Source organism: Globicephala melas, chromosome 6 (genome assembly GCF_963455315.2).
Source record: "Globicephala melas chromosome 6, mGloMel1.2, whole genome shotgun sequence".
Classification (NCBI taxonomy): Eukaryota; Metazoa; Chordata; class Mammalia; order Artiodactyla; family Delphinidae; genus Globicephala; species Globicephala melas.
The window spans coordinates 48,835,763-48,858,948 of record NC_083319.1 but is presented as its reverse complement, the minus strand read 5'-3'; the positions used below and the strand labels follow the sequence as shown (position 1 = coordinate 48,858,948).

At 39.1% G+C, this 23,186-nt stretch overlaps 1 protein-coding gene across 7 annotated transcripts in view; it reads right to left on the bottom strand.

Annotated features, from left to right (window-relative positions):
• Positions 1-23,186, bottom strand: part of TRPM3 (transient receptor potential cation channel subfamily M member 3) — a 523,188-nt gene that overhangs the window by 178,922 nt on the left and 321,080 nt on the right. For all 7 annotated transcript variants that reach the window (XM_060300848.2, XM_060300849.1, XM_060300850.1 and 4 more), the window contains one exon: positions 13,942-14,116. In XM_060300848.2, the coding sequence (XP_060156831.1) occupies positions 13,942-14,116 (175 nt within the window). The remainder of the gene's footprint in view (positions 1-13,941; positions 14,117-23,186) is intronic.

Sequence of the window (23,186 nt, the reverse complement as noted above, 5' to 3'; positions counted from 1 at the left end):
TTTAAGGACTTCAGTGATATCAAGATAATTCCTTCACAAAGATCTTGGTGTTTTTTATGGAAGTAATTATATCAACTCACTGTGATAAACTATAATGGAAAAGAATATGAAAAAGAATGATTATATATATATATATATGTGTATAACTAAATCACTTTGCTGTACAGTAGAAATTAAAACAAATTGTAAAGCAACTATACTACAATAAAATAAACTAAAATTAAAAAGATCAACTCAACATACATCTACATTCTTTCAACTAATTCCATGTCATACATAGAAGGGGTGAGATCAGTTTTGCAATCTTCTATAGAAGATGGAATGTTATAATTAAAGCACTATGATATGGTGCCTTTGGTTGGAATCCAGTTCTTTCATTTACTAGTTGAGGGATCTGAGGCAGGTTATTCAATCTCTTTAAGCCTCCATCTCCTTATCTGTTGAAAGAGGGTAGAATGTCTTTGTAGGTTGATGTATTTGGAAAAAGATAAGGTATAGAAAGCACCTAGCACTGTTCTTGGTATGTAGTAGGTGTTCAATAATAAGCAGTTTTTTCTTATTATTAAATACCCCAGGGGCTTTCGCACCTGCAGGGAATCCCAATGATGTGCCCAGCTCAGGGCTGAAGCAAGGTATTGCATATGCAAATTAGCTGGAGGAGACCAATTCTATGGAGGAGGGAAAAACTGCAGTATTTCTATAAAAGTTGGATGGAGCAGGTCTGTGAATGGGATGGAAAAGGCTAAAATTTTTTAAAATTAATTAATTTTATCTTATTTTATTTTTTTGGCTGCGTTGGGTCTTCGTTGCTGCACGTGGGCTTTCCCTAGGTGTGGCAAGTGGGGGCTACTCTTCGTTGCGGTGTGTGGGCTTTTCATTGTGGTGGCTTCTCTTGTTGTGGAGCATGGACTCTAGGCACGCAGGTTTCAGTAGTTGTGGCATGTGGGCTCAGTATTTGTGGCTTGCAGTTTCTAGAGCTCAGGCTCTGTAGTTGTGGCGCACAGGCTTAGTTGCTCCACGGCATGTGGGATCTTCCTGGACCAGGGCTCGAACCTGTGTCCCCTGCACTGGCAGGTGGATTCCTAACCACTGCACTAGCAGGGAAGTCCAAGGCTATAATTCAAAACCACTTAGAAAGGTATCAATGAAGAGAGTTCATTAGCTCTTGTATTATGTTCATCAATGTCATGTAAAAACAAACAAGTGATGCTAAGACACCCTAAAACCACTACTCTAGATAATTTTATGTCATCTTGAAGTCAAACTGCTGTTAGTATCAGAACTGTTACTTGACTATGACCTCCTCCTGAAGCTTATATTTTGATATTTCTAGAGTCTGTGTGTTCTAGGAAAAGTGCTAATCCAAAAATTCTATTGAGGAATTTGAAGTTCAGGATAAAGGAATGATACAACTTCAGAACAACCACTTTACAGATGAAGAATCTGAAGCCTGAACAGGTAAACTGACTTGTTAAAGATTACATAGCTGAAAGCATCAGAGCTGGGCTTAGAGAACAAGAGAATAAGAAGGAATAACCTTTGACAATGAATTATACTAACCTAAATACATAGGCTCAGCTCAGTGTAGTAAAGTTAGTGATTTGTTTAAACGATTGGATACAAGAGATTTCTTCTGTTTTATCCCTGAGACAGGATGTTATATATCTTATATGTGAGAAGACTGAGTAATGTGATTTCAAGGATCCACTACTTTCTCAGAGTTACTCCCTTAACTTAGCAGATGCCCCAAGTTCCTTTTAAAATTAATTAAAAGGCAAACAACTATTTTGCTCAACAATTAGAAGGCCTAACGTGATATTTCATGTTAAACTACTTAGCTATAATTGACTGATGTTGATGTTTTTCAGGAAGCACTAGTTGGATAGAAAGTTGGGGAGGATGTGAATGGAATGTAGAAAAGTGACCAAACTACTTTGCCCAAGTTTTACTGTGGATCAACTCCAGGTACAAATGGCCTTTATTAGCTAAGACATGTTAGAAATAGTACCTCTGATCTTGTTTGAGCATCTGGCCTAGAAAAGTTGTTCACCTGGGCTTTTCCTGAGGTTTCCATCTAGCAATGTGAGGTAGTTAGACGTATCTTAGAGAAGCTGCTTATAATTGGGCAAGATGCACATACCTTGATGGTACAGTCTGCTCTCTGGCAAATTTCACCTACCACTAACCATAGAGTGATGTGTCTTCCATTCCTTTCTTTCTACTTACCTGCCTACCTACCTACCTATTATCTATCTACCTACCTACCTATCTAATATCTATCTACTTTTTAAAACCCACTCTACAATCCTGAGCCAGATATAGTAAAACAGAAGGCTTAGATACACATACAAAAGGAAACAGAAGGTAGGTGGTGAGGTAGGGTTGAGAGTGGTGCTAAGAGAGGCAGTTAACACCTATTATAAGACAAGCTTTGTGCGTGCATCTTGTATTTGGCATTTCATAAAGAAAGACAGATTAATCTAAGAAAATCCTAACAAACTCTTAACTCCTCGGATGCATGGACTACACGTTATATTACTTACGTACTCCTTCTCTCAGTGTTCACGGACGTGCTGTAGACAGAGGCTTTTCCTCTACCTCCTTATCTTGATTCCCCTCACCCTTCTCCTTTTCCCCATAGTATATCACCTTCTAAAATGTTCTACAGGCTTATTTATTATGTATATTACTTATTATCTATCTAACCGTGCTAAAATTTAAAATGTAAGCTCCACGACAGAAGAAATGTTTGTCTATTTGGCTCACAGGTGTGTTTTTGCCCGCACCTAGAATAGTGCCTGGAACATGGTAGGTGTCCAAAAATATTGAATGACTGAGTACATAATGTTGGTTGGATGAAAGAATGTAATTTAAAAATGAAGGGAACAATTTCTAATAACACTGGAAATCTGTCAGACTTTCAAGGGTTCCTAGTGTGGTAGAATCCCATTACAGAAATGCCAGAGCTGTGCGAGCTATTAGCCACACGTGGCAATTCAAATTTAAATTTATTACAATTAAATAAAATTTAAAATTCAATTCCTTAGTCACTCTAGCCACAATTCAAGAGCTCACTGCCTATCTGATTGGACGGCAGAGATACAGAACATATCCATCATCACAGAAAGTTCTATTGGATAGCGCTGCTCTTGAGGCAGAGGTGCCAAATCCTCAACCTTAGTCAGGGACTAGCAGGACATTAGGTGAGAAATCCTGAACAGTGTTGGCTGCATCTCTCCAATTCCTATTCTTCTCTTTGCCTTTGGTTATGAATGTGCCCAAGAGTAGAAACTGAATTGTTGCCAGAGGATATGGGGACTGCCACATGGTCAGGTAGCTTCTCTGCTGCCAAAACTGTAAGGAAAACACATCCTCTGATTTCATTCCAAGTGAAATCCCATCAGTGAATATTGCACATAGCCAGGCAAGAGGAATAATCAAACTTTTGTTGTTTTAGGCCCTGTATGAGAGACAGAATCAGAGCTGGACTGAGATGTGTAGGCTCCTCGGGCAGGCAAAAACACTGGCACCTCTTCAACTGACATGCTTTAAACGTTGGTCCAACATTTAATTCAAAGGAGAAGTTAACCAGCATGTGAAGCAAGAAGGAGAAGATGGAAGCTGGGTGCAGCTTCCTCTGTTGCTCGGAGTAACTCAGCTCTGGGGCAAGTAAACCTCCTGCAGTTCCTGGGGCCCATTTTCCTAGGAGGCAACATGGTACAGCTGCTACAAGCAGAGTTTCCAGCCCTAATCTTCTTAGGCAGACCACTCTCTAGCTATGCGATACTGAACTTTCCTAACCTTTCTCTACTCAATTTCCTCATTTATAAAATTGAGATAATTATCATAGCTACCTCACAGCATTTATGAAATAAAGTGTCTAGATCAGGCTCTTGCATGTAGAAGCTTTAAAAAATAGTAATTTCAACTCCTCAAGTATGCTATTGGGGGGAGGGTCGGGTGTGGAGGAAAAGGGAGTGGTAAATTTCACTTCTCTTTCAAAGTCATTTGTCAAAGTATTCCTTCTAACCCTGTATCTTACTCTATGAGATGTTGGGGCAAATATAATTTTCTCTATTTTTGTATGTATTCTGTGATGAATTAGTTCCTAGCTTTTTGAAAAAGTTATTCTTTTTTCTAATACATTATCCATTGGCAATTGCACTTTGTCCCTCAGTCCGGCTCCAAACAGCACCATCCCACAATAAAGAGCTTCTTGTCCCTCATATCCTATGCATTATGCTTGTGTGAAAAGGCTCATATCATCAGATAACTTAAAGACTGATGTGATTCACAGTGTTGATAAAAAAACTGAGTATTTCTTAAGTATCTTTTAGGCAGATGAGGTTCTTATTTTTCCCCTGGTTTCATAATTCAATGTGCTGCTTGATGCGTGCCTGGTAGCGATATACGCAGGCTAGCTAAAAGATTTTGTTTTTATTCAAGAATAAGAATAGACATCCATGGTATTTTGACTATAAATTTCCTTCTTTGCATCATTGCTAATCTATCACAGTAATCTTTCCAGAGTCCAGATGTGGCCTCAGAATCACTCAACACATCATCCTAGGAAGCCACTACTGGTTGATTATTGTTGGCACTCAAGATGAAAACTTGTCATCCCTCTACCAGAGATAATAAATCTCAAATATACTGTCAAATGGTGAAAACCAATAAGATCATAGGGTCCAAGAGCTCCAAATTTTAGGCCTGTCTCTAAGACACTGAACTGTGGTTTCCATGGAGTCAGAAGAACCGATTCTTTATTGCTTACTTAAGACCTTTAGGGGGTCACTGCTCATGGACGGACACTTCATTTACATTGAATAAACCCGGAAAACACAATGAACATGTATATTAACTCTAGGATGGTTGTCCAGCAATTAGGACAATAAAGGACAGGCTTTATTGAAACTGAATGGAGACTTTTCTAGTTTGTACTTTTCAGAAGTACAAACTTGAGTTAACCTTGCAGTCCTACTTTAATGCATCTTTAGTGTTTCTCTGGGTGAAGAAGCTTTTATAAGCAGGTAGTTACTGCTGTAAATAGTTTTCATAAACCCTGTGGCTCATAATCAACATCTGAGAATTGCATGGGGAATCTGAGTGAAATCCATTAAGAACATTCCAAACATTATCTATTATTAATGATCACTGGGTGAGATGTTAATACACTGTATTTTTAGCAGCTGCAGGTTCTAATGTCAGCCAGGTTGATTCAGAATTCATTTCCTCTAAGGTAGAGGGATTAAATACCAGGAGAATTTATTATCTGCACCTCATCCAGATAAGTTTTAAATGTATTTGTGGGTTTTAAAGCTCTCATGAGAGAGAAACTATGCATTGGACTTCAGAAAGAAAAATTTCCTAGAAATTAAGTGGGTAAAGAAATGTACATGGACATCTCATGCTAAGGCAGAGAGGCCTATGGCAGCAAGCTGTGCTTGGAGAGCAGTGCAGGCGGACAGTTCAGCTGGGTTTCAGGTAAATGGAAGTTTCACTGAGATGGCTTTAGAGGGACGCTGGGGCCAGAATGCAAAGAGTCCTGAGTTTAAGTAAAGGAATGTGGACTTAACCTGTAGATTAATGGTCTTCAACTGGGTTCTACAAAGAAGCCCCTGGAATTTTGAGGATGAGCTCCAGAGCTGCTTCAGAACTGCTTTAGTGGGTGAGACCCAGGCAGAGAGAAGGAGGCTAAGCCAGAGGTTCTCAAAGTATGGACCCTGGGCCAACAGTACCCGTATCTCCTGGGTGCTCCTTTGAAATGCAAATCACCTGGCCCCAACCAGACTTACTGAATTAGAAAATCTGTGGTGGGGCCGGGCAATTCGTTCTAAGAAGCCCTCTGGGTAGTTTTTTTTAATGCTAATGGTTTTTTAATCTTTTTTTTTTTTGGCTGCACCAGGTCTTAGTTGCAGCACCGGGGATCTTCGCTGTGGCATGCTGGATCTTTTTTTAGTTGTGGCATGCAGACTCTAAGAAGCCCTCTGGGTAATTCTGATGCAAGGTAAAAGTTGAGAACCAGTGGTCTAGGCCTTCCACCCCAGCTTCAACAGAGTAAACCTGTGTCTTGTCTGTTTTATAAATGGCACTTGTACCACAGATTTCATGTGAGAAGGGGTCCAGGGGCTTTAAAGAAGTGAAAATCAATACTAGAGGCAAGTGGGAAATTGGGACTCTTAAACGGTTATCCATTGCAATTGTCAAGTTAAAGGAAAGTGAGGTAATACCTTCTAATGCTGAAGTTAGTGGCCCCAGTGACTGTCAGTGGCTTCTCAAACAGCTGAGAGCCATCATTCACAACCAACTAGCATTGCTTCACTTTTAAGTACTATTGCTTTTCTCATCTGCTTTTCTTTCTCTTTTTAAATTGTTCATACCTTTTGAACTACTCAGAAAATAATTTTCAAGAGAAATAGGGAGGTGAGCTGAACAGCTTTAAGAAATCCATATAAATAAAAATACTAACAGAGAAGTCTCCCAGTCCTGTCTAAATGCATATTTTATGCTGTATGAAGAGCTATAGCTTGCTCTTCAAGGGAAGAATTTTCAAGTCTGACAGATGTTTGGAACCAAGAACAGCTGTGATAAAGGAAGAAATGAGGAGATTCATGCTAAATACACTTTTCAAGTCAACTGGGTTCCAAAGACAAAGTTTGGCAGAGAGTACAAAGTGCTTGTGGTAACAATGCAATGACTTGTGTGAGTAGAATGCACATGAGGCATAGAAAGTGAAGAAGCTGTTTTTGGAAACACCAGAGAAATATAAAGAGAAATCTAATTTTTATAACCTTTAAAAGAGCTTCTGCAGCCTCACAGATATTGAGAACAGACTTGTTGCCGGGGGCGGGGGGGGGGGGATGGGGGAGGGATGGAGTGGGAGTTTGGGATTAGCAGATGCAAATTATTATATATAGGATGGATAAACAACAAAGTCCTACTGTGTAGCACAGGGAACTATATTCAGTATCCTGTAATAAGCCATAATGGAGAAGAATATGAAAAAGAATGTATATACATATGTATAACCGAATCACTTTGCTGTACAGCAGAAATTAACACAACATTGTTAGTCAACTATACTTCAATGAAATAAATTTTTAAAAAGTTTCTGGAAGTGTGGTCCATGGACCACTCTTATTGGAAGCATCTGGGGTTTTGGTTTCAAATACAGTTTCCTGCACCCCAGCCCAGCTACACTGAATCGGGATGCTTAGGGGACTTTTTCTTTCACTCTCCAGGTGATTCTCAGGCATGCTGGAATGTGATAACCACATGCTTATTTTGAAAGTTTTCTATATAACAAGTGGCCGAGAGTTAGCTAAGCAAATCTCAGGGGAACACAACTGGTACCTCTGAAGTCTTCACTTGCATTGATGGGGTATCTAAAAGTTCTGGGCAGTGGTTCCCTAAAAAGGATTTCTTTACGGTAATGGATTACCCAGCTCTGTGTTTTTCTCATGTTTGCTCCTTATGTTCAAGACCACATTTTCCCAACTTGGAGTTGAGCAATTCTAAAGTAAATTTAATCAATGTAGAGAACTTATCGGCTAATTTATATCAATAAAAGTTTTCACTGGTACTTTCCTCCATGAACTATCTAGATTTTTTTTTTTTAAGTCAATGCTTCATTCTCCCCATGTTGGCACACATGGAGGGACCAAATAGCAAACTCTAAGGCAAAAATATTTATTTTATTTTGCACTTTCCTAAATAAATGAAGCTACTCTAGCCTTGTGGAACTTGGATACAATGACATAAGTATCCATATAACTATATCTTTATATATTCCACAGAGGGAAAAATCGCAGTAATACTCTCTTTATGAAACTTTCTCCATCTCCTCCAACCTCTGCCCCTTTCTGCCTTTTAGAATTCAGTAACTAACAACTAGTTGAAAATTATTTGCTATTATATTAGTTCAAATGAGATTATACCTCTCCAGGAAAGGCCTAAAACAAGCATTCAAAAAATACCTGGTGATTGATTGATTTGAAAAGTGAGGTTATCAGTCCTACATTTAAGTTTTCACTTAAAATTTAAACACACACATACATACACATATTATCATTTATATACAAGTATATATACTTAATTATATAAAATTAAATTTTATAGTATTAAATTAATATATCAATTAATTTCATTACATTGAATTTGAGTATATATAAATTCAGTTTAATAATATCTATCTATACACACACACCACCACACAAAACACCATACTGTCTCATATAGTTTGTCCCTTTACCAGCTTTCCTTCAATCCTACTCAGATTGATTCTTTTTTCTGTGTTGACGTGCATAAAAGAAGTTCGTATGTTATCTTTTCCTTGATCATTCATACTGACCCTCACTTTATAGTTTTTGATGGAAAAGGGGAAGAGAAGCAATAGAGTTATTATATTGCCATTTTGGGGATAATTAACAAAAATGTTTCCACTGAATAGATTCTCATGAGGAATGCCACACTCAAGTGCTCTGTGCTCTGGTAACACTTTATACATTTATCATAGCATACATGACCTTCTAGCTATCTGTACTCATGCCTGTGTTGGATATCTCCATTTAAACTCCAAAGTCCTCGACAGTGCCACATCCTGCCCGTCCTCTAACAGTTAAATGTTAACTTGGAAAACAGTTTACAAAACCAGCACTTTTTTATAAATAAAGCCACCAGTATTCTGTGCCTGTACAAGATGTTTCCAATTTTTCTTACTTCCCTTCTGAGGTCACAAAACAGAATCTAGTTTTGACATGCTTTTTATAGAAAATTCTAGAAAAGAGACAAGGCAAGATGAAATTAACAAAAAATAAAATGGACACTTGAAGTTGGCATGCCTGCTATTGGTTTCCTTCCTTCTCACTTGACATTCCCATTATGTCTAAATCATGCTGGAATACAAACCATCGAGATCAATTACTTTCTTTCAGCAGATCTTACAGAGACAAATGATAGGCCTGTGGCATCCTTCAGCTTTAGCTGGAAATCTCTTGAGCAGCAGAAGGAAAGAGTGGCCACCACACAGAATGATATGCCCTAGGGAATACAGTCTACACCTGGGGTTCTATTTTTTTTTTTTTTTTTCTGGTACACGGGCCTCTCACTGCTGTGGCCTCTCCCGTTGCGGAGCACAGGCTCCGGACGCGCAGGCTCAGAGGCCATGGCTCACGGACCCAGCCGCTCCGCAGCATGTGGATCTTCCTGGATTGGGGCACGAACCCGTGTCCCCTGCATCGGCAGGCAGACTCCCAACCACTGCGTCACCAGGGAAGCCCAACATCTGGGATTCTAAAATGACTAGTTTTCTGGTGACTTTCTCCTGTCCTTGGTCATTTTGATGTGTATTTGGAGAGAAACAAACTTGTCACATCTCTGGTAGGATACAGTTATATAATCTGAAGCCATGCAGCAAAATTTTCCTTCTTCATTTCTACTTTGTGTTCCATTTATGCCTTTATTTCAGCTAATCCAAAAATGTAGGGACCCTATTAAGCTCCCTTTAAACAGGCAAATCAGACTTTTATTTCAAATACAATATTTATCTCCTGTATTCAAGAGCAAGGCTTTGCTCATTTATTCTTCACAATACCTGATGCAAATTCCACTGGCACATAAGGATGTGAAGTCCATTGGTGTTTGCCCCATTAATAACTTTCCAAGTGTTATGACTACTTAAAACTTTAAGGCTTTCTGTTACTGCAAGTTCTGCTTCTTGCCTAGGGTATCTAAAAATGGTAAATACGGAAGATTATTTTTGGGACAAACTTAAAATAAACATAAGCACTGATAATACAATTTGGATGAATGGGGGTAATCATCTCAGGACTCACATTCATTCAGATGCCTTTTTCATGCTGATGTTTTTCATCTGTGGGTCATTGCTCACTAATTGATAAATGAGGGGCTAGACCACATTTCTCTGCAATCTGAGACTTGGGTTGACAATTATCAAGCAAAGTAATCTCTGACTTCAACTTCAGAAACCTACAGCCGGAAAGGTGCTCCTGACTATGGGTAATGCTGGTCATCTTGGTTAGTCAACACAGCAAAAAGGGGAATCCTAGTATTTAAAAACTGAGGTAGGGCTTCCCTGGTGGCGCAGTGGTTGAGAGTCCGCCTGCCGATGCAGGGGACATGGGTTCGTGCCCCGGTCCGGGAAGATCCCACATGCCGCGGAGTGGCTAGGCCCGTGAGCCATGGCCGCTGAGCCTGCGCGTTCAGAGCCTGTGCTCCGCAATGGGAGAGGCCACAACAGTGAGAGGCCCGCATAAGGCCAAAAAAAAAAAAAAACAAAAAAAAACTGAGGTAACTGAATCTAACGCTACTTAGATAGCATCAATCTATTTATGTCTGCAGTGTTGAGTCATTTGTGATTCAGAAATAATATTTGATAATATTTCTAAAGCAATGAAATTAGGTAGGGAAAGTGACTTGTGACTCATTCTAAACTATGACAGATGGGAAACAGAAAATCCAATATGTCAATAAGGAAAAAAAACAAAATTTGACCATTTCTTTCTGGTAGTATAGTCCACAGAACAGAGGTGGGGAGAAAAGATAAAAATAAGAATTTAATTGCAATTGTCTCCTAGTCTATCCAAACCCATTTGCATTGGGAGAGATACAGTCTGACTTTTTCTGCCTCACGTAATCTCATCGACAAAAGTTAATCAGTATTTCCAATGATAATTTGCTTCCAGAGCGATTCCCTTTCAAATTCATATCCTTGGAAGATAGTTAATAACAGGGAATTTAAAGTCAAAATATCAAGTTCACAAAAGTTAAACTACAGGGCTTCCCTGGTGGCGCAGTGGTTGGGAGTCCGCCTGCCAATGCAGGGGACGCAGGTTAGTGCCCCAGTCCGGGAGGATCCTGCATGCCGCGGAGCGGCTGGGCCCATGGGCCATGGCTGCTGGGCCTGCGCCTCCGGAGCCTGTGCTCTGGAACGGAAAAAAAAAGTTAAACTACAAAGTGTGTAAATCCTATTCACTCCTCTAGGATTATAAAATTGAAAAGCTTTACAGCTCAATATAAAAATTTATAGTGCTTGGGCCTATACTATTTAACAACTTATAAATGAACTTAAAATTTAAAAAATCATATTTAAATTACCAAAGTAACTGAAAAATAAGTCAAATCCTGATTCATGTTTAATAAACAGGGTATGTATATTTCCTATGTTCAACAGTATATGTACGATCACACACATTTAGTTATATAGATTTGTTTATATGAACATATATAGTTATGCGTTTATATTTATTTGCAGTGAAACATGTCTCAACTCTGTTGGACTTTGTTGAAAATCAAAGAAGAAATCCTTATTGATGAATGAAGTCCAGGTGGGCCATTTTTTTAGGAGCATATAATAAAGCACACTAATGATTTTTAAAATTGGCTGCACATGTGTGGCTGGACAATTTCTTACCAAGGTAAATAAACATGATTAATTCTGGCAGTTATTCAGACGGCACACAGAAACATTCTGAATGCATTTTACCATGTTAAACTTATAACTGCTTTCCTGAAGCAGAGCATATTTTAATCATAACTTTAAAATATATACATATATATTTAGACTGGCAAATATAATGCTCTTTTTAGTCTTCTATATTCTTAACAACCATTTCTAAATGTTTCTGAAAATTACCGAAGTTTTAATTTTAATAATTCCAAAGATATAAAATTATGTCTTAACTCTTTATCTTCACACTAGTTACACGCATGAAAGGGCATGGTATTTCTGACTCTTAATTTTGGAGTTGAAGTATGATGGTCTGGGTGTAAGAAAGAAAAGAATCTACATGATGTAGAGTTGATCAGCTTGGATGCTGGTTTACAACCAGAAATGCATTGATTTTACCTTTTTTTGAATATACAGAATAATAAAAAAATTAAATTATAACAGAAAGAGGAAACTGAAGGCAGCTTAAGTATACCTATATATTTAAAAGATAGTATCACTGAAGTACTATATGAGAAACACTAGGGCACATACCACAAAACACATTTCAGTGAATTTTTATAATACACCAGAAATGGCCTGGGATCATGGGCTGTGTGGCCTTGGGAAAGCACTTAATTTCTCTGTGTATCTCTCCCCTAGGTTAAATAATATATAGAGTCTTACCCAGCTCTAAAATGTATAACATTTCTCCTATATTAAAACAGAATCAGGAAAAGCAACTTATCAGAGATTTTAATATTTTTCAAGGTACCCAACCCTAGAGAATGACAAAAAACAAGCACTAGGTCCAGACTTTCATTGTATATAGACCTGGAAACCTGAAATGCTGAGGTTTCTGAAAACGAAATGTGCATTCTGAGTGCAAACTTGTATCTATTTTTTAGGGATACAGCAAAATAATTGCAAGCACTAAAAAGAAAAGAAGCAGCAAAGCTAAAAACAGTGTACATTCTCTAACCTATTTCTGAATAAAGAACCAATTGCTATATTTAAATCAATGAGAACTATGGCTAAAAGCAAAGCATAGTTGAGGATCTCGAACTCTTTTTGGTAACAGACATGCGGACACATAGGCAAATGTGACTGATATTCACTATTAAAGAAGAAGATAACAGTAACTTCATCGAATTTGCCAGTAAGCAAACTCCAACTTGGTGCGTACAAAAATTAGCTTTTTTTCTTTTAGTATCAAAAGCTTTAACAGGGCCTAAAGTCACGGTCAATGTTTGCAATGTTAAGCTGAGAGTCTTATGTCTCCAACCGTCTTCCTTTCGCATGTCTAAGTTCATGTACTAACCAGGGAAGTGTGCTGTTTTAATGGCTCACCCAGAGTGCTGGGCTGCTGGCAAAGACAAGAGGAGGACTGGGGACAGAGAGGGTATTAAGCTGCCATGCCGAGTCTATTTTAAGTCAGGCTGGGTGAGAGAGAGGTGGAGGAGGGAGCGGCCTGAGTAGGCAAGCTCACCTGTTATTACTATTATTATAATGATATGCTTGTCTACTTACAAGACTTGCTATGAACTCTTTGGGGTAGGAATAGCTTGTTATTCTTTTTCATATCTTAGTGCTTGGCACCCAGTAGACACTTACTGTATATTTATGAAAGGAATGAATAAAAGACTCCCAACTCCTTCGGGGTTTCTTTCTCCCACTACTTTCGTGTGTTAGGAGAACTGGTTAGGTTACGAAGTTCCTTATTTAAAACTTCAATTGCTCCCTTGAGTTTTCTTCCTTAAAGTCATTCACACCTTCAGATGAATTACTTTGATCTAATCATCTGCAGGAGTGCCTGCACTTCAGGATTCACTGAGGGGGATCTCAGATTTGGGGGGGAGGGCCACGAAAGGAAGTCCTCCATGGGGTTGGGTACTTTGTACTGTTGAGAGCAGCATCAGGGGGTTGCTAGACCAAGGAAAGTGCGTGAGGGGCTCAAGAGCAGGTTACACAGGACAGAGTGGTTACCATTACAGAGAATCTACTTTCCAAGCCAGTCTAGAGGGATCTGATGGGACAGGCCACCAAATGCTTTTGTAAACATTTAGCATTTGTACACACATAGCAGCTTGGGGAAGGTGGTATTTGGAGGTCAAGCCTGGAAGCTGCACATCCTATAGCTTCTCTAGAGTTACTAACCTGTACTGTATGGTCCAGGTTAGCTGTGCTTCATGTGTTAAAACCCAATTCCTGTTTCTCCTCAGTGGGAGGAGGACAAGAGAGAAGGAAAATGAAGAGAACAGAAAGGAGACCACATCCTATGACCCCTCCATTCCCCTAGTTCTCTGTATCATCAGTGTGGACTAGTAGAGCTGTCATGGAATTGCCCACTTCACAGGACATGTAGAATATGTTTCCCTGCTCTTCCCCACCTCCCTCCCAGGCCAAATGATCAATCAACCCACACCCTCTCTTCCAAACTTGGAACACAAGCTTAGCACTCACAGGTCAACTCTGGGGCCTGGAAAATTACCTACCCGCCTTCTTCTGAATATTTATGCCCAAATGCCAGGATGTCGGATGCCCGTCCACTCCCATCACAGACAACAACTGGCACGGGAGGGGTATCTCGAAGGTATTCCAAGACAATTGAGATCACATTGGGTCCTCCTTCCACAATGAGCGCCACCACTGGAACGCCTTGACCGATTCCTGCATTAAAAAAGGAAAAGAAAAGGAAAAAAAGAGAAAAGAACACAAAGCCAGCAAACCAAAGAAACAAAAAGAGAAACAAAAAGCACAAACTAAAATTACTGAGCATGGGGGAGGGTAACAACATATGAAGGGCTAACATACGGAGCGAAAATGTACAGAAAACCCTTTAGCAGAATTTTCCCACTAGAGAGTCCATTCGACTCTGCCCTCTCCCCGCAACTCCCAGGGTGCCGGGGTTTTAAAGAGCTGATGACTATACCTCACAGGGGAGGCGTAGAGTGAGGAGGGTGGGAAGGGAATTGGTTAGTAGAAGAAGTGCTGGGCCAGCAGCCAAAAGACTGGAAGCTAAATGTGATCTTAAGCAAGTCTCATATGGATCCAAGGGTCAGTTTCCTATATGAAAAATGGGAAGTTAAAAAAATGCCACCTCCCTGAAGTCATCACAGTGCTAAGAAAATGCCTAAATGGTTCTTTTTATTAAAGACTACCAAAATCAGCTGGGGGCATATTTTAACTTGTTGAATCAACCAGTGGCAAAATTAGGGGTCTATCTATTTCTGACCATAGGTGATAAGCTTGATTATGGATTCTTAACACTAGAATAGTTATAATAAATTACTCAGGAGATATGGCAACTGCCCTCTGCCATTATTGTGTCCTTCACTACTGAGGAAGGTGCCAGGCACACGATGGGCAAACATTTTCTGAATTCAGTTGAATTAAGGGATTTCAGCTATTTATGCTGAGCCATAGACATTGCTGTTTTCAAGTAAAAACTGCCCTAACATCAACACTTACGTATGTTCAACCTAACAAAGAGAAGTATTAAAAACAAATGTCCATGAGAGACATGATGAGAAAGAAATTAAATTAGTTTTCAAGTGACATCTCAAGTATCATCGTTCATTGAATAAGTTTTTTTGCTCAGTTTGGTACCACATTGTATTTTCTCACTCCATCTTCTCAGAATAGTTAGGAAATTGGGCAGTGCCATAAAAATGAAAGGGTTTTATAAGGTACACAAAGCAGTTATCTTAAAAAATAGAGTCAAGATTCTGTACCACTTCTGTAAATATGAACTGAAAAAAGCCCTTAATCACCTCAGTTCTTCCTTCCTCTTCCCCCTTCTGTTATGGTTTTATCTTTTATCTAGAAACTGCTTCCCTATGAGAAATAACAGTTTGGTGTTTGATTTCTTGCTCCATTAGTAAGAGATTTTATTAGACTTGTGTGACCTGTTTTACTTCTGAAGTATAAGTACATCAGTCTCCTAGGGCCTGATCTCTTATAAGTCAGTGTTTTTCATGGTTTGATTTTCATCTGTAAAGAATGGTCCAAAATGCCAGTTACACAAAAAAAGAGTGCTGTTTTAAATCTACATTTAAAAAATGTAAGAAAATAACAATTGTTGATTAAGGCAAGAAGCCAAGATTTTTTTTTTCCCCAGAAGGAACTGGGAGAGAGGGATGACCTGTAGCCCCATCAGAGTTTTCTGTGAATGGGGAGTTTTTGAGAATTACTCCTTCAAATCCAAGGAGAGGGAAGTAAAAGGTCATGCTGTTCTCCTTTGACCCAGAAGCTCTAATGACTCAGACAAAAGGCCACTTTAAAGCTCTGTTGGGGTGTCTATGAAAGAGCCACTTTCCCACTGCTATTGTTTATGAGGATTAAGTAAGTTCCTGTTGAAAGGCACGTTAAAGATTAAGGGCTAACTTGAAATGTTAATACAGCACACTTCTTTTGGAGGAGAATTTTCTGACATAAAAAATACCCACCCCTATATGGATTTATGTTCTAATGTGCCTTGGAAAAGAGACTCTTTTCCAAGGCACATTGAAAGTTATTTTATAAAGTATTTTATGTTTAAAGTTTAAACTTAAATGTTTAAAGTGATTTTATAAGGTATTTCCAAAATACTATGCTATTTAGTTTTTCCCTTTGCTTTTCTTTAGCACATGCTCTCATATTGTTTCATGTCAAGGAACAATATGCTATACCTACTGTTTTATACCAAAGGATATCATTTAGACTATTTCTAGGATCTTCTAAGAGAGGCCTTGGCCAAATTCTGATTCTTGAGCACTGATTCTATCAGTGGATCTTTACTCCTACTCACAGGCCAACTGTGACCCACTCATGAAGGAAGAAGTCATAAAATGGATCTTCTGGAATGTTCCAGTGATCCAGAGTCTACCAGACAATAGGCAAGATGGCTGGAAAACTCTCCTCTCTTTGAGAGGAAACACAGGTGCAAAGGATCAATTTTCATAGGAAGATTTGAGAGCAATAAGCTGTCAGTTATATTTATCAATAAATCAAATTGTTATAACCTCTAGAAATACAGAAGCATTCAGATGGTCAGATTTCCTATATTTGGAATGAAGCTGTAATTAACTGAAATGATGAAAAGAACTACATTAATTCAGATATATATTCCAGAGCTAAAAACTGGTTGGAGTAAAGTATCAAAATACCATCTATTTTTTCATAAACTGAATATATCCAATATGTCTATGCCTCCAAATTCTCTCCCATTTCCTTTAGTGATAATATATGGAAATTTGTTCCATAGACAATGAAAAACCCTTATAGCCTAAAATAAAAGCATTTTTTATTTTCTTAGTTATAGGTGGTAGAGAATCAGGCCGTGCCTAAAAATATGCTTTGTGTAAATTAAACATGCCAATATATGGATATATGGTAACATTAAGCCTTTTTGTCAACACACACACACACACACACACACCCATCACACATATTACCTTTTTTCTGAGAAAAGAAAATGATATCAAATAATTAGTAATGACCTAAAGCAATGGTTCTTAGCCTATTTTTTGGAGACAAGAATCTTTGAAAACTTTTGTGAATCTGATGAAAGCTAATGATCCTTTTCCCAGAAAAATAAATGCTCATAAGGACAGTCACAAAAATGTTTCTATGCATTTCAAAAGTTCATGGATCCCTGAAGCCTATTCATAAAAATCTTGCTAATGGACCCTTACAAAGCCCCACCCTAAATTAAGAACATTGATATACAGTTGGCCCTCTGTATCTGTGGGTTCCACATCCACAAATTCAACCAGCTGCGAAGCGAAAATATTTGAAAAAAATTCCAGAAAGATCCAAAAAGCAAAACTTGAATTTGCCGGACGCTGGCAACTATTTACATAGCATTTATGTTGTATTAAGTATTGTAAGTAATCTAGAGAAGATTTAAAGTGTACAGGAGGATGTGTGTAGGCTACAATGCAAATACTGCACCATTTTATAGAAGGGACTTCAGCATCCGCAATTTTGGTATCTGTGGGGGTGGGGCTGGAACCAATCCCCCAAGGATACTGAGGGACCACTATATATGCAAAAAGCATCAGTTTGTGTTCTTTTATGAAGCCCACTGAGGCCTCTGAGACAGGTTCTAGAATGGGTTTTCAAACAAAACTCTATGTCCAGGGAAACTATATCACATTATTACTACCCGGTTACAGTGACTGGCCAAAGTTTCCAAGGTGAAGCACTGTCTATAGGTTATTTCTCCTCCCATCCTTCATTCCTTTCTCTCTTCCTTGTTTTTCTTTATCTCTTCTGTTGACATTTTCTTTTCTAAATTACATTTTAGACGTAGGATATTAAAAAAAATCTCTAGAGAAAACCACAGATTTACAAATATGACATCATTAGTAAAGAAAAAGCATTTAAAAAAACAAGAATGGTATATTCTTTATTAGTGAAATAAACATTTTGGGAATTCACTGCAGATCCAGCTGGATTCATAAGGACCACTACAATTTTCTTTATGCCCACAAAAAAATTTAACATAAATTCCTTTGAAGAGCCTCACAAGTGTAAGCCTTGCTCAGCTGAAACTACTGACCATTCACAAAAAGTAGTTTAGATTTATAGTTTTAAAAAAATATGACTTCTATTATCACCAAAACGTTCTCATTTTATCTAGGCCCCTCAGAGATCTTTTTGGTCAATACTTGTTCTTTTGGTTTTGGGGAAAGTAGGCTAATTCCTTAGTTGATTGCAATAATTTTTCATTTTCTACTATAACCAAAAACTTCTTAGAGATTTCCATTAGAATTTAATTTTAGAGCAACGCAGAGTTGCTTACTCAGGAAGAGGCAAGATGTTTGCCACACTTTTTAGTTTTTGTAATTTTGGAACTGGAAGCATTATAGCCTACAAAAATGTGAGCTTGAGTAACGGACTTAGCAACTACATTCTAGAGGATTCCAGGTTGACCTTGGGCTTTCAAATTATAAATTGAACCCCAGTTAATGGTTCTTTGCAGAAGATAACCTCTTAGACGTTTGTCCCATTTTGTTATGACCACTATGCAGTTAAGCCTGGGCTTCCAATAATTCAAATACTGTCAAAATTGGCGTAAACAAAGATTGGGTTGGGTGGTGTAAAGAAGGAGGTGGCAGGGAGAGAAGAATGTCTTAAAATTCTGAAAGACCTTTTTCTTCTCTCTCTTTCTGCCAACATGAGACTATAATCTACGAACAGTTCAGCTACTTGTAAAAATATTTGGTGTATTGTAGTGAAATGCTTGGATAAATAGAATTTTTTTTTTTTTTTTTGCAGTACATGGGTCTCTCACTGTTGTGGCCTCTCCCGCTGCAGAGCACAGCCTCCAGACGCGCAGGCTTAGCGGCCATGGCTCACAGGCCTAGCCGCTCCGCAGCATGTGGGATCTTCCCGGACCGGGACACGAACCCATGTCGCCTGCAACGGCAGGCGGACTCTCAACCACTGCGCCACCAGGGAAGCCCCGGATAAATAGAATTTTGATCAAACCAAATTAATCCTTTGGTTTACTGTCAACATCATTATATATGATCTAAAATGCCAGTGGGCCTAAGGAATAATTTTTTTTGCTGTTGGAAAACGGTTTATATTTACATGGAGATGGAGCATAGAAGATTGATATTTAGCTAAATCTTAATGACCAAAGCCACAGATCATGTGATTGTTACAGTACAGGTCATTTAGAAAGGAGGCTTCAAACATTACATGAGCGATGACTTCTTGAAGATCTTAATCACTTTGAGAATGAGTCTGTCAGTGATGGGTAGGTATTTCTGTTTACCAGCTAACGCTGTTTAGCAATAACATGAACACAGTTAACACACTGGCCTTGCCAGTTCTGGGATTATGTGATTCTTGATGATTTAGAAGTTTGTTTGGAGAATGCATATGCTTTCAAAGTGTGCATACAGTGAGAATTTGTCAATATATTTTATGTTGCAAAATTTTAAATTTATATTATTAAAATGTGTATATTATTAAAAAGCACTGGGCTTCCTTGGTGGCGCAGTGGTTGAGAGTCCGCCTGCCGTTGCAGGGGACACGGGTTTGTGCCCCGGTCCGGGAGGATCCCACATGCCACGGAGCGGCTAGGCCCATGCGCCATGGCCCCTGAGCCTGCGCATCCGAAGCCTGTGGTCCGCAACGGGAGAGGCCACAACAGTGAGAGGCCCGCGTACCGCAAAAAAAAAAAAAGCACTGAACATGTCCCCTTTATCCCATTTCTCATTTGAATAGTCTGGTCTTTGATTCAATGGTTGACTCGACCAATAGATATACTGGTCACCATCTCCTGTATTTGGACTAGAATGGGGCCGTAAAAACTCACTAACCCCTTAAGATCTTATATTTTACAAAAAGAACTTTATACAGACCTGGGGGGCATTAACAACTACTGTAGTGATGGGAGAAGAAGCAGTCAAGCTATTTGCCTCATTTTAATGGGCACCAGTTTACTCTCTACTTGAGAAATAGTGGCTGAAGTTTGCATAATACCACGGCTTTTCACAAAAGTTTGAGAATTAGGTTCTTGCTCCCCTTAATGAATCTCTTCTATGGTCTGCAAATTGTGGGATGGATTTATGAAAATTAAATAAAGCTGGTAATCAGCTGTGTTTAACTGACAACACTCGATACTATTCTTATTTATTAAGTTTAAGGTGCTTCTTATAATTAGGAAGATTCCCAGAACATGAATATTCAGGTACAACTGTAGAATATTACTGTATAGAAAGACAATATTTTAATATGCTTTATTTTGGCAAAAAGAAACGTGACTGGAAATCTTTGAGCTACTAAGGAACAGAGTGAGCCCAAGAAAATATCAAGGAATGACATAAGAAAAAAAATCCATCTCATTTTAACTAGAATGTCTCTTCAGTCTTCAATGGAAGCAGATGTTTTAGATATTGCCTTCATGTTTTAGAGATAGAATACATTATCTATTCAAGACAACAGAACTATTACTGGAATGTGCCTGATCCCACTTGGAAATGGGTAATAAACCCATTCATTTTAGCAAATCCTGATGATGTATTCAATTGGTAAATGCCAATCCCAGTTCAAACCAATTATGTATATCCTTACTACATTTTTTTTGCCACTATAATTCTGCCCCTAAATGGATTAGAAAAGCATTTGGAAATATAAAATACTGCACAAATTATTAAGCAGTCAAAAGGAAACCACATGCAACAAGATGCTTCACTTTTAGACACTTTTGGTTCTCTAGTGGGGAAGAAATTCCTTGAAAAAGGACTGGGGTCTTTCCCCGAAGCATAAATTTCCAACCCATTGGAGGACTAGGCAGGGGTAAAGATAATGCAAATTGCTTAAATGTCTTTTCCTATCAACACTAATCCCTATGGCAACTCCCTTGTCGATATTTAACTTAACAGACCCCATCCATACACAATCTTTCCATATTTAAAGCTAGTGCCAATATTCCAGAATAAACATACATGTATATTTTATCTTGGCAGTTAAAATCTCAGTAAATTTGGCTGAAGATATGAGGTTGTCAAGACGTTGAAGATATAGAGTTTGAATTCATGGAAACATCTCTCTGAGACAATGATAAAAGACCGAAAACAGATGGTGCATAGCATTTCTTACCCTGGGGACTAAGAATGTTAAATCTACTGAATTAATATGGCCAATCCCCTTTTTTTCTGTTTGTTTCCAATGCATTTTTTTCTCTTGTTGAACCAATCTATTTTTCACATTATCAATGCTGCAGGTATTTTCTTAGGAATTCAGTACCAGCCCCCACCAGAGGACTATAATTTTGGACACTGCCTTCTTGCTTTGCTTTCCCATGTAGCGATTGAAGGCCAAAGGCCAGAACTGGGGGAGTGGATGAGTGGACTGAATGTAAAAATCTTGAAAGCCAACCAAAGAGGTCACTGTGGCATGTGTACTGGCAACTCCCATCATGTCCTCTCTATCCATACTCGCCTATCAGAGAACTGAACTGTCCGCAGCACAGAAGGGCAGCCTTACTTGGCATCTTTCAAAGCTGATTGGAATGGAGGTAGATTCCAGACCTGCAGTGGGCCAGATTTGCCTTCCTGCACTTTGAATGGAGACCTTGAACCTGAGGTGAGTAACTGGGAGGGACTGGGAGGGCATGAGTATTTGGGGAGTAAAGCCTCTATTAGTGGTGGCTCTGATGGGACCATGTCAGGGTGAATAAACAAGCAAAGAAGTCTGTGTGCAGGAAGAAAAGAAGGGAACTGAGTGCATCACAGAGGAGAGATCACGTGGCCTGAGTGAGAGGGAGGGAAAGAGTGTGTGTGTTTGGGGGTGAGAGAGAGAGAGAGAGAGAGAGAGAGAGAGCGAGAGTGGGAGAGAGAGAGGGATTTATTGCCTGGATTATTAGTGACTTTTCAGTTCAAGATACAGTCACTTGGCTGTAGTTCGTACAGAGTCCCCTATAGATCAAAGGTAGAAAAGTTTTTTCTGTAAGGGGCTATATAGTAAATATTTTAGGCTTTGTAGGACAATGGGCAAAATAGAGGACATCATGCAGGTACTTATATAACAAGAGAGAAAACAAATTATATAGAATGTTTATGGACAAATTGCAAAACACAACTGAATACATTTTTTTTTGTACTACAGGTCTACTAACGAGAAAAATGGAATTTTCAGATGGAGGCTGAAATTTGAATTTGATGTAGTTTTCATATGTCACAAAACTATTCTTTTATTTTCAAACATTTAAAAATGAAAAAAAACATTCTTAGCCCATGAGCCATAAGAAAACAGGGTGGGCCATAGTTTGCAAACCTTCCTCTAAACACATTTCTCTTTATCAAAAATACTCCTTTATATATTTTGAGTGAGTTTCTCTTTATTGCCACCAAACATTCCCCTCCCCAGCCTCACCTCTGCTGACTCCAAGGAAGTCTTCGCCTGTCCTTAACAACATGGAAAGTCCTCAGATGCTCTTTTCTCAGCCTGAGGACCCTCACAGGAAGACAGTAGTTGAGGGCTCTTTGTAAGAGAAAAATGGAGGATAGCAGAGATTTTTTTTTTTTTTTTTTGAGGTAGGGCCTTTCTTCTTTTAAATTTATTTTATTTTTGGCTGCACTGGGTCTTTGTTGTTGTGCGTGGGCTTTTCTCTAGTTGAGGTGAGTGGGAGCTACTCTTCATTGCAGTGCACGGGCTTCTCATTGTGGTGGCTTCACTTGTTGTGGAGCACGGGCTCTAGGCGCACAGGCTCAGTAGTTGTGGCACACGGGCTCTAGAGCGCAGGCTCAGTAGTTGTGGTGCATGGGCTTAGTTGCTCCGCAGCATGTGGGATCTTCTGGGACCAGGAATCGAACCGTGTCCCCTGCATTGGCCACTGCACCACCAGGGAAGCCCTGAGGTAGGGCTTTAAGAGGCAATATTCAGTTCTAAACTGGGTGTAAGCCTACCATCTACACAGTGTCAGGCAGGCCTTGATTTTGGAGCTTAACTGATGCTCACGTGGGAAACCTGGTTACCAGTCATGGTGAGCTGCTCTGCTTCTCTCAAAGAGAAGAGGACTCACTCATGTAGTCGATCAAGGAAATTCACTCAGACAGCGGAAGGGATTCAGATGGTCTTCAGAGAGCTCTAAGCCCAAGAGCAGAGAGAGCAATCCATCCTCTCTGAATACCCTTGGCTCCTGGAGAGTGGCACCCTCTTCTATAAGCCAGCCAGCCTGGGACATTTGCTTGCTCCCCCACTGGCAATGTGGGCCCCAAGACTGGGGTTTTGCCTTGAT